We start from the raw sequence: 12,790 nt of genomic DNA on the forward strand, positions 1-12,790 counted from the left end.
TTCACTCCCCAATTGGCTGCAATGGCCAGAGCTGTGCTGATCCGGTCAGTGCCGTGGCGTGGTAGGTTAATCCTCTGCCTGTGGCACTGGGAGCCCACATGGGCACCAGTTCTAGTCCCGGCTGCTCCTCTTCCTATCCAGCCCTCTGCTTTGGCCTGGGAAAGCGGTAGAATATGGCCCAAGTGCTTGGGCCGCTACGCCTGTGTGGGAGACCTGGAAGAGGCTCCTGGCTCCTGGCTCCTGGCTCCTGGCTCCTGGCTCTTGGCTCCTGGCTTTGGATCGGCTCAGCTCTGGCTGTTGTGGCCATCTGGGAAGTGAACCAGCAGATGGAAGACATTTCTCTCTGTCTCTGTCTCTGTCTCTCTACATCACAAAAAAATAATTTAAATCTTTAAAGAAAAATTTTGGGGCTGGTGCTGTGGCATAATGGGTAAAGTCGCTGCCTGTAGCACCAGCATCACATATGGTCGCTGGTTCAAGTCCAGATGCTCCACTTCTGATCCAGCTCTCTGCTATGGCCTGGGAAAGCAGTAGAAGATGGCCCAAGTCCTTGGGCCCTGCACCCGCATGGGAGACCAGGAGAAGCACCTAGCTCCTGCCTTTGGATCAGCGCAATGCGCTGGCCGCAGCGGCCATTGGAGGGTGAACCAACAGCAAAAAGGAAGACCTTTCTCTCTGTCTCTCTCTCTCACTATCCACTCTACTTGTCAAAAAACAAAAACAAACAAACAAACAAAAAAACCAATATTATGGGTTGAATCGAGTCCCCCCAAAAGATATGTCGAATTCATAATACCCAGTGCCTCAGAATGTGAACCTGTTTTCTGACCGCAAGCTAGGAAAGGAAAGGAGGAACTCTGCCCTGTTGATACCTTGATGGATAAGGAACGTGAGACTACAGTTTCTATTGTTTTAAGACACCCAATCTGTGGTGCTTTGTTACAACAATCCAAGGAAAACCACTGTCAAAAACCAATTGGCCGGGGCCGGCACCATGGCTCTTTTGGTTAATCCTCTGCCTGTGGCGCCGGCATCCCAAATGGGCACCAGTTCTAGTCCTGGTTGCTCCTCTTCCAGTCCAGCTCTCTGCTGTGGCCTGGGTGGGCAGTGAAGGATGGCCCAAGTGTTTGGGCCCCTGCACCCTCATGGGAGACCAGGAGGAGGCACCTTGCTCCTGGCTTCGGATCAGTGCAGCGCTGGCTATAGGAAGACCTTTCTGTCTTTCTCTGTCTATGACTCTATCTGTTAAATTAAAAAACAAACAAACAAAAAACAATTGGCTAGGGGCTGCTGTTGGGTAGTAGGCTAAACCTCGTCCTGAGGCGCCGGCATCCCATATGGGTGTTGAGTCTCAGCTGCTCCTTTTCCAATCCAGCTCTCTGCTCTGGCCTGGGAAAACTGTAGAAGATGGTCCAAGTGCTTGAGCCCCTGCACCCACGTGGGAGACCTGGAAGAAGCTCCTGGCTCCTGGCTTCTGATTGGCTCAGTTCTGGTTGTTTGGCCATTTTTGGGAGTGAACCAGCAGATGGAAGACATTTCTCTCTGTCTCTCTGTCTCTCCCTCTCTCTCTAACTCTGCCTCTCAACTAACTAACTAACTAAATAAAATCTTTAAAAAAATTAATTGGCCATAGATGTTTGAGTTTTAGTTCTGGACTCTTGATGCCAGCACACTGGCATGTATGTTTACATGCAAGTACTACCCATCTTCATAAATTTTATAATTTATAATTTATATTTTATAATTATATTTTATATAAGATTTATTTTATTTTATTTTTATTTTTTGACAGGCAGAGTGGATAGTGAGAGAGAGAGAGACAGAGAGAAAGGTCTTCCTTTTTGCCGTTGGTTCACCCTCCAATGGCTGCCGTGGTAGGCGCGCTGCGGCTGGCGCACCGCGCTGATCCGATGGCAGGAGCCAGGTGCTTCTCCTGGTCTCCCATGGGGTGCAGGGCCAAGCACTTGGGCCATCCTCCACTGCACTCCTGGGCCACAGCAGAGAGCTGGCCTGGAAGAGGGGCAACCGGGACAGGATCGGTGCCCCGACCGGGACTAGAACCCGGTGTGCCGGCGCCGCAAGGCGGAGGATTAGCCTGTTAAGCCACGGCGCCGGCCTATAATTATATTTTATAATTCCACCCTGTGCAGGTGGGGCTGGGCTGGGGCTGAAGCTGGAAGGCAGGACTATAATTCAGGTCTCCCACATGAGTGGCAGGAAGTCATCACCACTGCCCCCAGGGCACTGCACTGGCAGGGAGATGAAGTCAGAAGTTTGAGCCAGGAATTGAACCCAAGCATTCCAACACTGGGTGCGGCTGTCATAAATGCTGGGCTAAATGCTCACTCCCTTAATAGAGCTTCGTAGTGAGTTCACAGTGAGTGGAAGTGTGTGTCCTATTCTTCAGTGCTGTTTTAGGGTGTTCAAGGTCACATGCACACCCCCCCCATAAACCTGAGCATCTGATTTGCTATTTCTGCAAACAAGACTATTGAAAATATGTATAGAAATTTCCAATAGGAATTTTGAACCTATTGCTTTGGTGGGTATTGTCATCTTAACATCAAATTTTCCATTCTATGAACATATTCCACTTATTTAAGTTATTCTTTCATTTATTTTTAGCAATATGTTGTAGTTTTCAATGTACAAGTGTTTCACTTTCCTAGTTAAGTTTATTCCTAGATATTTTATTCCTTTGGATGCTATTGTAAGTGGAATTAGTTTCTTAATTTCCTATTCTGATTGTCCATTGCTGGTCTATAGAAACACAACTGATTTCTTTTTTTTTTTTTTAACACAACTGATTTTTTAAAAAAGATTTATTTATTTGAAAGGCAGAGTTACAGAGAGGCAGAGGCAGAGAGAGAGAAAGAGAAAGAGTGAGAGAGAGGTCTTCCATCTGCTGGTTCACTCCCCAGATGGCTGCAACGGCCGGAGCTGTGCTGATCTGAAACCAGGAGCCAGGAGCTTCTTCTGGGTCTTGCCCTTGGGTGCAGGGACCCAAGGATTTGGGCCATCTTCCACTGCTTTCCCAAGCCACAGCAGAGAGCTGGATTGGAAGTGGAGCAGCCAGGTCTCGAACCGGAGCCCATATGGGATGCCAGCACTGCAGGCAGCTGCATTACCTGCTACACCATAGCGCTGGCCCCCTCAACAGATTTTTGTGTGATGATTTTGCACCCTACAATTTTGTGGAATTAATTTATTCATCCTGGGAGGTTTCTGTGTGTTTGCATTCTACAGGGTTTTCTCTATGTAAAATGTCATCTACAAATAGAGATCATTTATCTTCTTCTTTTTCAATTTAGACTCCTGTTCCTTTTCTTGCCTAACTTTCTTGGCTGGGACTTCAGTGCTAGGCAGAACAGCAGTGGCAAAAGTGAGAATCCTCATCTTGTTCCTGTTCTTAAGGGGACACCTGGTACTTTTCACCAGCGAGTTTGATGTTAACTGTGGATTTTTCCTAAGTGCCTCTGATTATGTTTAGGAAGTTCCTCTTAGTCTAGCTGAGTGCTCCTATTAGGAAAGGGTGTTGAGCTGTCAAAGATTTTTCCGCATCCATCCCCCCTTCATTTGACTAACATGGAGTATTACGGTGATAGATTTTTCCTATGCGGAACCACACTGCGTTCCTGGAGTGCGTCCCACCTGATTAGAATGTGTACTGTTTTTAATGAGCTGTTGGCTTTGACTTGCTAGTATTTTGATGAGTACTTTTGTGCTTCTGATCATAAGAGACATTGGTATGTAGTTTTGTTTTTCTTGTTGGCCTGCCTGGCATTAGTATCAGGTGTCACGCAGGCTGGATTAGTGGCTAAGATGCCAGTGGCATGCCCACAGAATGCTTAGCTCTGCCCTGGATTCCAACTTCCTGCCAATGTACACTCTAGGAAGCAGCAGGTGACCGGCCAACTAGCTGGATCCCTGCCAGCCCCGTGGGAGACCTGGATTGAGTGCCCTGCTTTTGGCTTTGGCCTGGGCCCAGCTCTGGTCATTGCGTGCATTTGAGAACTACACCAGCAGATGGAGCTCTCTGTCTCTGTTTCTCTCCACCTCTCAACTCAACCAGCAAATGAAAATTCAAACAAAATGCCGCTATAGGTATTCGGTGCGGACGTTAAGATACTCACTGCTTGGGACACCAGCATCCCACACTGGAGTGGCTGTGTCTGAGTCCCCTCTCTGCTCCCCGTTCCGACTTCCTGTTCAGGCACACCCTGGGAGACAGCAGGTGGCTCAAGTCCCTGCCAGCGCCGTGAGAGACCCAGATGGACTGTGGAGGCCCCTGCTTAGGTCCAGCCCAGTTCTGGGTGTGGTGGGCATTTGGGGGTGAAGCAGTAGATGGAAGATCTCTCTCAGAGGTCTTTCAAATACATGAAATAAATAAGTGAACAAAGAAAATTCTGCTATGAAGGTGGGTGTAGAAATATTTCAAAAGAGAAACGTTTTCTCTCCTTTTTTTGGAAGCGTTTGTGAAAGACTGATGCGAATTCTCCTTTCAGTGAAGACTTTTGGGCCTGAGTGTTGTTGCTAGTCCCCGCCCCCTTCCAGGGGTGGGGTGGGTGTGGCTATTTCTATTATGACAAAAGCTACCATTTAGTCATTTTTAAGTGTGCTCTCCGTGGAAACAGGCACATTTACACTATTGTACACCCACCACCCCTATCCACGCCCTGAGCATTTTCTTCATTCCTCTCTGAAATTCTGTGCATTTCACCACTGCCCATTCCCCAGTGGTAGCCAAGGTCCTGCTCCCTGTGCTGGGAGGTGTTTGATGGTTAACCTCTTTGCTTGAGATTTTCTATTTCTTCTTGAGTTGACTGTTGTATTTACATGTTTCTAGGAATTTGTTCATTTCAGCAAGATGATATGGTTTGTTGGTATACAGTTTTTCACAGTATCGCCTAATAATCTAAACTTCCGAGGTCAATAATAATGCCTCCATTTTAATTTCTGGTTTTAGGGATTTTTTTTTTTCTGAGTCAGTCTACTAAAGTTCATGAAGTTTTGGGAAAGCTTCTCAATGAACCAACTTCTGGTTTTGTTGACTCCCATTTTTTTCTATTTCATCTTCCTCTGCTCTAACCTCTAACACTTCCTTCCTAAGTTTAGTTTGTTCTTTTACTCCTTAGGGGGTAGTTAGGTTGTTGATTTTATTTGACAGGCAGAGTTAGAGACAAAGATCTTCCATCTGCCGGTTCACTCCCCAACACATCCAACAGCCAAGACTGGGCCAGGCCGGAACCAGGATCCTGGAACTCAGCGTGGGTCTCCCAGGTGAATGGCAGGGACCCAACCATGAGAGTTATCATTTATTGCCTCCCAGGGGGTGTGTGAGCAGGAAGATGGAATCAGAAGTGGAGCTGGGACTTGAACCCAGGCATAATCATATGGTATTGGAGTGTACCAAGTGGCGTCTTAAACAGTGCTCCCAACACCCACCCCATTCCTCTTTTGAAAATTTTACTTATTTCCATTTCGTTTGGAAGGCGGAAAGACAGAGAGAGATCTTCCACCTGCTGGTTCACTCCCGGAAGCCCAGCAATCAGTCCTGGTCTCTCGTGTGGGGGGGCGGGCACCCAAGTACTGGAGTCATCATCTGCTGCCTCCCAGGGGCTACATGAACAGAAAGTTTGATTGAAAGTAGAGAAGCTACAGGGTGGTGCTGTGCCGCAGGTTAATCCACCTGGGTGCTGGTTCTAGTCCCAACTGCTCCTCTTCTGATCTAGCTCTCAGCTATGGCATGGAAAAGCAGTGGAAGATGGCCTGGCGAGAGAGAACCAGAGAGGGCTCCTGGCTCCAGGGTTTGGATCAGCTAAGCTCAGCTCTGGCTGCTGCAACCCTTTGGGGAGTGACCCAGCAGATGGAAGACCTTTGTCTCTCCTCACTCTGCAACTTTACCTCTCAAATAAATAAATAAATAAAATCTTAAAAAAAAAAAAAAAGTGGAGAAGCCACTTGAACCATGCCCTTGAATAAGGGAAGTGGGTGTCCTAAGCGCTGACTTAGCCCACTGCACCACTCACCCCTACCGCAACCCTTTTATAACGTAGGCACTCACAGCTATAATCTTCCCAAGTACTGCTTTCCCTTCACCCCATAGCCTTGGTGTATTGCCTCTGCATTTTAATCCATCTCAAAGCATTTTAATTTTTGCTAGTCATTTCTTCAAACCATTAATAGTGCTATTTCTGCGTATTTGTTCCAGCTTCATTCCAGTCAGAAACAATAGTTTGTATGACTTTGATCTGAGTTTACTGAGAATTGTCTTATAGCCTAACATATGGTGTGCAAGGCTGAGTGTTCCATGCGAACTGAAGAAGTGAGTATTCTCAATTGTTACTGGGTGGCACGTTCTGTCCATTAGGCTGTGCAGTTCCTCTGTCTCCCTGTTGATTTAGCGTAGATGTTCTATTCATTGAGAGTGGGGTAATGAAGGCCATCATTGTAGAACCTCCTTCTGTTTCTTTAGTTTTGTTATATTTGGGGGCTCTGTTTCTTGCTGCATGTGTTTATAATTGTAATATCTTTATTTTTTTAATTAACTAATTTATTATTATTATTTTTTTTTTGACAGGCAGAGTGGATAGTGAGAGAGAGAGAGACAGAGAGAAAGGTCTTCCTTTTTGCCGTTGGTTCACCCTCCAATGGCCGCTGTGGCCGGCGTGCTGCGGCTGGCGCACCGCGCCGATCCGAAGCTGGGAGCCAGGTGCCTCTCCTGGTCTCCCATGGGGTGCAGGGCCCAAGCACTTGGGCCATCCTCCACTGCACTCCCGGGCCACAGCAGAGAGCTGGACTGGAGGAGGGGTAACCGGGACAGAATCCGGCACCCTGACCGGGACTATAACCTGGTGTGCTGGCGTAGCAAGGCGGAGGATTAGCCTATTGAGCCGCAGTGCCGGCCTGTAATATCTTCTTGATGCTTTGACTCATTAAATGTCCTTCTTTGGGCCCTGTAACTTCTATTTATTTATTTATTTATTTATTATTATTTTTTTTTTTGCCAGGCAGAGTTAGACAGAGAGAGAGAGAGACAGAGACAGAGAGAGACAGAGAGTTATAGACAGTGAGTGAGACAGAGAGAAAGGTCTTCCTTCTATTGGTTCACTCCCCTAATGGATGTTACGACCGGTGCGCTGTGCCGATTCAAAGCCAGGAGCCAGGTACTTCCTCCCGATCTCCCATGTGGGTGCAGGGACCTGAGCACTTGGGCCATCCTCAACTGCCCTCCCGGGCCACAGCAGAGAGCTGGACTGAAAGAGCAACCGAGACTAGTACCCGGTGCCCCAACCAGGACTAGAACCCGAAGTGCCAGCGGGTCCTCTACCACAGGCAGAGGTTTAGCCTAGTGAGCCATGGTGCCGGCCTATTTTTGGTTTAGGATCTTTCTACCTGCTATTACTGTAACCACCCCAGTTCTCCTCTGGTCACTGCTCTTCATGGAATCTCTCTGCTATGGCTTGCATGGGGTGTGACTCCTGAACTCACACAGACATTTAACCCCTAACTGCGAGGTTAAGGCACTAAGAGGGTAGAAACTTGATCTGATTGCAGGTGTTTGGAAGGTTGGCTTGCTGGGAGATCCTCCGGGTGTGGCCTTGGCAGGCAGCTCTCACGGCAGGGTTGTTTATGAAGGCCTGAGTCAGGCCCAGCTTTGCTCTTTGCTTCCTGGCAGGCACCGCCATGGCCCTCATCAAATGCCAAACCCATGGGGCTGCACAATCTTCAGCCATGATCTTCCAGAACCGCGAGCCAAAGTAAACCTCTCTCCCTCCTACGCAGTTTGTGGTATGTGTTCTGTTGCCACGATGAAGAGCTGGTGAATACAGTCCCTTCTTTCTATCTCTTCACTTCCAACCAAAGAAGCCTTTTCTAAGTGGTACAGTGGGATTTCCAGATCAATCCACCGTCAATGGCTCGTAATTGGTGAGTTTACTGTACTTAAAGTGATTGCCCAAAGCATTTGTGCTATTATGTTGATTTTACATGTCATGTATATTTTCTCCAACAGCAGGGGCTGGGCTAGACCGATACCAGGAGCCTGGAACTCAGCTTGGGTCTCCAGTGTGGATGGCAGGAATCCAGCCACTTGAGTGATTTATTTTTTTGCTCCTCAGTTTCTACAACACTGCCTTCTTTTGGGTTTGCTTATTTCTAGGGAATCGTTTTGGACCTCTCAATTCCTTTTCTCATGAAGACTATTTAACATGTTGATTTATGACAATCTGGTTTGAACTGCTACCAACTGGCTTTGGTAGCACATCATTAATTTTTTTTTTTTTTTCCATCTCTGCCCCTTCCCATGTTGTTACTGTCATGATTTATTAACATACATCTAGGGGGTTCCTGGGGCCGGCGCTGTGGTGTAGTGGGTAAATCTGTTGCCTGCAGTGCTGGCATCCCATAGGGGCGCTGGTTCGAGTCCTGACTGCTCCACTTTCGACCCGGCTCTCTGCTGTGGCCTGGGAAAGCAGAAGATGGCCCAAGTGCATGGTCCCTGCACCTGCATGGGAGACCTGGAAGAAGCTCCTGGCTTTGGATCGGCCCAGCTGCAGCCACTGTGGCCATCCGGGGAGTGAGCCAATGGATGGAACACCTCTCTGCCTCTCTGTAGCTCTACCTTTCAAATAAACAAACAAAAAAGCACACACACACAATAATGCTGGCTTTTACCATTACCAGTGCTTTGCTTACCTCTTCATACGGCTGTCACTACCTCTGGCCAAGCATGCTAATGATAAACTCTTTCGGCTTGTCTTCTCAGTTTCTGGGAACATTTCCTTCCTTTTTTGGATGATAATTTTGTCAGATAAAGAATTCTTGGTTGATTTCTTTTAGTACTTCAAATATCTCATTCCACTGCTTTCTGGTCCCCATAGTTTAATACAATTTGTAAGAAATCTACTTAGGAAGGGGCTGGAGGGAGAGAGATGAGTGTTTCCCTTGTTGGCTGACTGCCCGAATATCCACAACAGCCTCCTGGCCAGGACCAAACTCTGAGAGCCAGGAATTCAATTCTCGTTTCCCACATGGGTGGCAGGAGCCCAGTGGCTCGAGCCATGACTGCTGCCTCCTGGAGTTGGTCTGCACTTGCAGGAAGCTGGAGTCTGGCTTGGAGCTGGGTTCACCAACATGGGACGCTGGCATCTTCACTGCTCGGTCGAATGCTTGTCCCTTCTCCCAGTTTCTGATGAGAAACTGTTAACCTTAGTGAGGATCGCCTGTACATTATGAATCACTCATCTCTTGCTGCTTTCCAAGAGTGTGTCTTTGGCTTTCTACACACTGACATGCCTGTACCAAGAAATCTTTCACACAGGGTCAGTTCTGTAGTGCAGTAGGTTAAAGCTCTGCTTTGCAGTGCGGCATCCCGTATGGGTGCTGGTTTAAGTCCTGGCTGCTCCACTTCTAATCCAGCTCCCTGCTGTTGCCTGGGAAGGCAGTGGAAGATGGCCAAAGTCCTCGGGCCCCTGCACCCGCATAGGAGAGTGGGAAGAAGCTCCTGGCTCAGCACAGCTCTGGCCATTGCGGCCATCTGGGGGATGAATCAGCCTCTCTAGTAGATAATGCTTCTTGCCCTGGAGATTATAATGCACTACTGTATAATAATCTAGTTCCTGTAAATACCTATTTTCAATAGTATTCAAAGTGTATTCCTAAGTAGCTATCCCCTAATCCCTCCTTTCTGCTTTTATGGTCATACAAATGACCTTTCACATTCATCTGTATAGTTACCTTTACCTGGGGCTTGTTCTTAACGTGGACTTGAGAATTTCCTGTAGGACAGGAGCCCCAGTGAGTTCTCTCCCTTTGTGTTTACCTGGGAAATAGGAACTTCTATTTGTTTATAGCTTTATAGTGCTTGTGTTTCCACAGATGTCAGCGAACTACCTTAGTTAATAGGCACAAACCCACCACACTAAAACTGCATTAAAATTAAAAGTTAGATTCCGGGGGACCTATGCAACTTCAGATTCCAGGGAGTTCCTGCAGCCGGGGCGCTCTGTGCTTGAGAACTTAGCTCTGGAGCTCATGTTCAGCACTGCGGGAAGGGCTCACCAGGCGCACATGCTGCTCGGCTTTCTCTAAGACTAAAGGGAAGCTCAGAAGCACGGAGGCGACAGAACAAGTGCAAAGCGATGCTTCGAATCTGGCAGCTGGGAAAGTGGTGCAGCCCAGTTTTGCTGCTCATGGTCAGTACTGTCTTCAATAGCGGATGCTCTGTGGCTGAACGGATCCAAGCGAATGGGCACTGTGCCGACTCCAACCTGTCAGCTATAGAAGCCGCAGAGCCTCCTGCTTCAAGACAGCCTCTGTCTGGCCAGCTCAGAACAGAGTGCAAGGAAGAGTTATGGAGGTGGCTGTCAGGAACTCCAGAAACAACTGTAGTCTTACCATCTACTAGCGACAACACTAACGAATACAAAACACAGAAAGAAACATAAACTTTGGAAAAGGTAGACTTTTAATAACTGCTTTTTATCACAGGTTAACTCATGCAGTTACAAAGTAGTTAGAAATTTCTGAAAGGGTAGTATATTGTTTAAAAAAAAAAAAAAAAAGCGGTCATTCTTACATAAATAGCATCTAGCACTTCACTGGGACACTACTGTTCAGAAGGCCCTGGCTGTGTGCAGCCCGCCGCCAGGGAAGCTGGGCGACAGGCAGAGCCTTTCCAGAGGACGGGCGGAGGCGGGCTGAGCAGGCCCCCGGTGCTGTACGGGGCCAGCCAGACTCCAAACAAGGGGCCTGAGTGGTTTTTCTGGGACACTCTACTCGAATTATTGTCCAATGGTCAACACCATCGAGCTTCAAAGGGAGAAACAATTCGCAGGATGGGGCTGTTACTGCATTCTTTGGACTCTGTCATAATTACAGGGAGTAAATCCCAACAGTTTTAACAAAAATGGCCTCCATCCTGTGCAGGGGTGAGGGGTGTTCCCCACTGGGCCTTCTGCTTGGCTGGACAACAATGGGACTGATACGCTATAAATGATACTGTCTTATGTTATAAAAATACTAGCTTTGTCATTTGTCATGTTTATAGGTATGCACTGCTTGAGTTGAAGTTAGGCTTGTTAAGTGATTAAAGGCAATTTTATTACAGCAGCATGTACTTATTTTATTCTAAAAGAATAAAATGCATAAAGAGAAACAGCTTTTATTTTTGTTTGCAACTTGTAAAATTGAGTTATTCTGATGTAAAATACCAATAACTCATCCAGGACCATGACACCTTCTGAAAATGCCACATACCTATTTCTAACGTGTCCAAGTGACAGCCCATCCCAGATCTGCCCAGAGCAAAAGAAGCAACAATGGATCGCTCTTGAATATGTCGCCTTCCCTGGCGACAGCCACCAGAGCAAGGTGGCCCATGGAACACAGAAATGCCTAAGCTGCTGTCTGGCACAGGTGATTTCTGCTTCCCCACTCGTCAGCTTGTACACGATCCCCTAACCTCACTTTCCTCCTTCTTAAAGGGGCTGATTTGGATCGACTGGAGACTGGTGTCCATTACCTAATGGGTCATGAGAGAACAGGATTTCCGTGTTACATGTAAACTCGTGATAGGGCTGTGAAGTTACAGGTGAAGAGGGTGGCGGGGAAGCCGGCTGTGCCCCGTCTATGTGAAGGTCACGCCGGCCTCATTGTACACTTTGAAGACTTTCTCGATGGCGTTCACGTAGGCAGCTGTTCTGAGGTCCAAGCCCAAGTTATACTTCATGGCTGTGCGCATGATTTGCTGAAATGAAGAGGAATGTGCAGTGAAGACAACGCGAACACAGGGAGCACACAGGGACCCTGGTATGTCAGCACAGGTCTCCAGCAGCCAAAGACAACGACTTTTGGCAGGAGGACGACCGCTGGGCAGGAAGGCCTCATTCTCTGAATGAGCAGAGCAGGAGCTATCTAGGCAGGAGCCAAGAAGCCGTCCTTTGTAACTTTAGACGTGAGCAGTCTTCCTAACAGACATCCTGTTATCTGGAATAAACTGATCTGAAGAAGGAATATGGGAAACTGGCCTCGACACAGGGCTCAAGTGGTCCGAAAACCTTCTCCCTGCATCACATTCTCCAGTGAGGTAGCTTCCTACAGCTACTGCCAGGGTGCGCCGAGCTGCACTCCAGCCTGGCCAGCCCCTCAAGACTCAGCCACCTGCCACACACCCCTCTCCCTGCACCTCGCAGTGCTACCCGTTTCCAAGCCTAGGAATCCTACCAGGAGACGGCAAACTGCTCATCAGCTGCGACTCAAAAAGCCTGCACTTAGCTGCACACAAACGAAAACCTGGAACAGCTGAAGACTGCTAGTTTCTCCACCACACAGGATCTGGGAGCTGACTGGCACATAGAGCTTGTGGAAAGGCAGACAGCACATGCACACGTACCCTGGCAGAACGCTCCATCGTGTAAGCTAAGCCAGAGTGCACGATGTCTTTCTCAGATGCACCCTGTCAGGGAAAAAACAGACAGGATTCTTAGAGTCACGCATAGCCAGGCAGAACTGTTTCGTCTTTCACTAAAGATAAACGTAGCTTCTATATAGTATCGGGAAGTTGCATTTTAACTACTACTTAGTTTTAATTACCTCTGCCAGCAAACACTCATGGTAAAGCAATGAGCAGAGAAGAGCATGGCTCCCAAGCTGTGGGCCAGCTGCTTCTCTCCGAGGCACCAGGCAGCAGGTTACACAAGTCATGTGGAGGAGTGTGCACCTCGTCCTCAGGTGAGTGGACACCAGACAGAGAGGACGACTCGGGGGAGGGATCCCGCCTGTGCATTCA

The 12,790-nt window shown here is 47.9% G+C and overlaps 1 protein-coding gene across 1 annotated transcript in view; it reads right to left on the bottom strand.

Annotated features, from left to right (window-relative positions):
• Positions 1-10,450: 10,450 nt before the first annotated feature.
• The window catches only part of GLUD1 (glutamate dehydrogenase 1), a 33,872-nt gene continuing 31,532 nt past the window's right edge, over positions 10,451-12,790 (bottom strand). The window contains exons 12-13 of the mRNA XM_062215056.1: positions 12,395-12,457; positions 10,451-11,749 (exon numbers count right to left, since the gene is read on the bottom strand). Of these exons, the coding sequence (XP_062071040.1) occupies positions 11,630-11,749; positions 12,395-12,457 (183 nt within the window). The 3' untranslated portion in view covers positions 10,451-11,629. The remainder of the gene's footprint in view (positions 11,750-12,394; positions 12,458-12,790) is intronic.

This window comes from Lepus europaeus, chromosome 17, assembly GCF_033115175.1.
Source record: "Lepus europaeus isolate LE1 chromosome 17, mLepTim1.pri, whole genome shotgun sequence".
In the NCBI taxonomy this organism is placed as follows: Eukaryota; Metazoa; Chordata; class Mammalia; order Lagomorpha; family Leporidae; genus Lepus; species Lepus europaeus.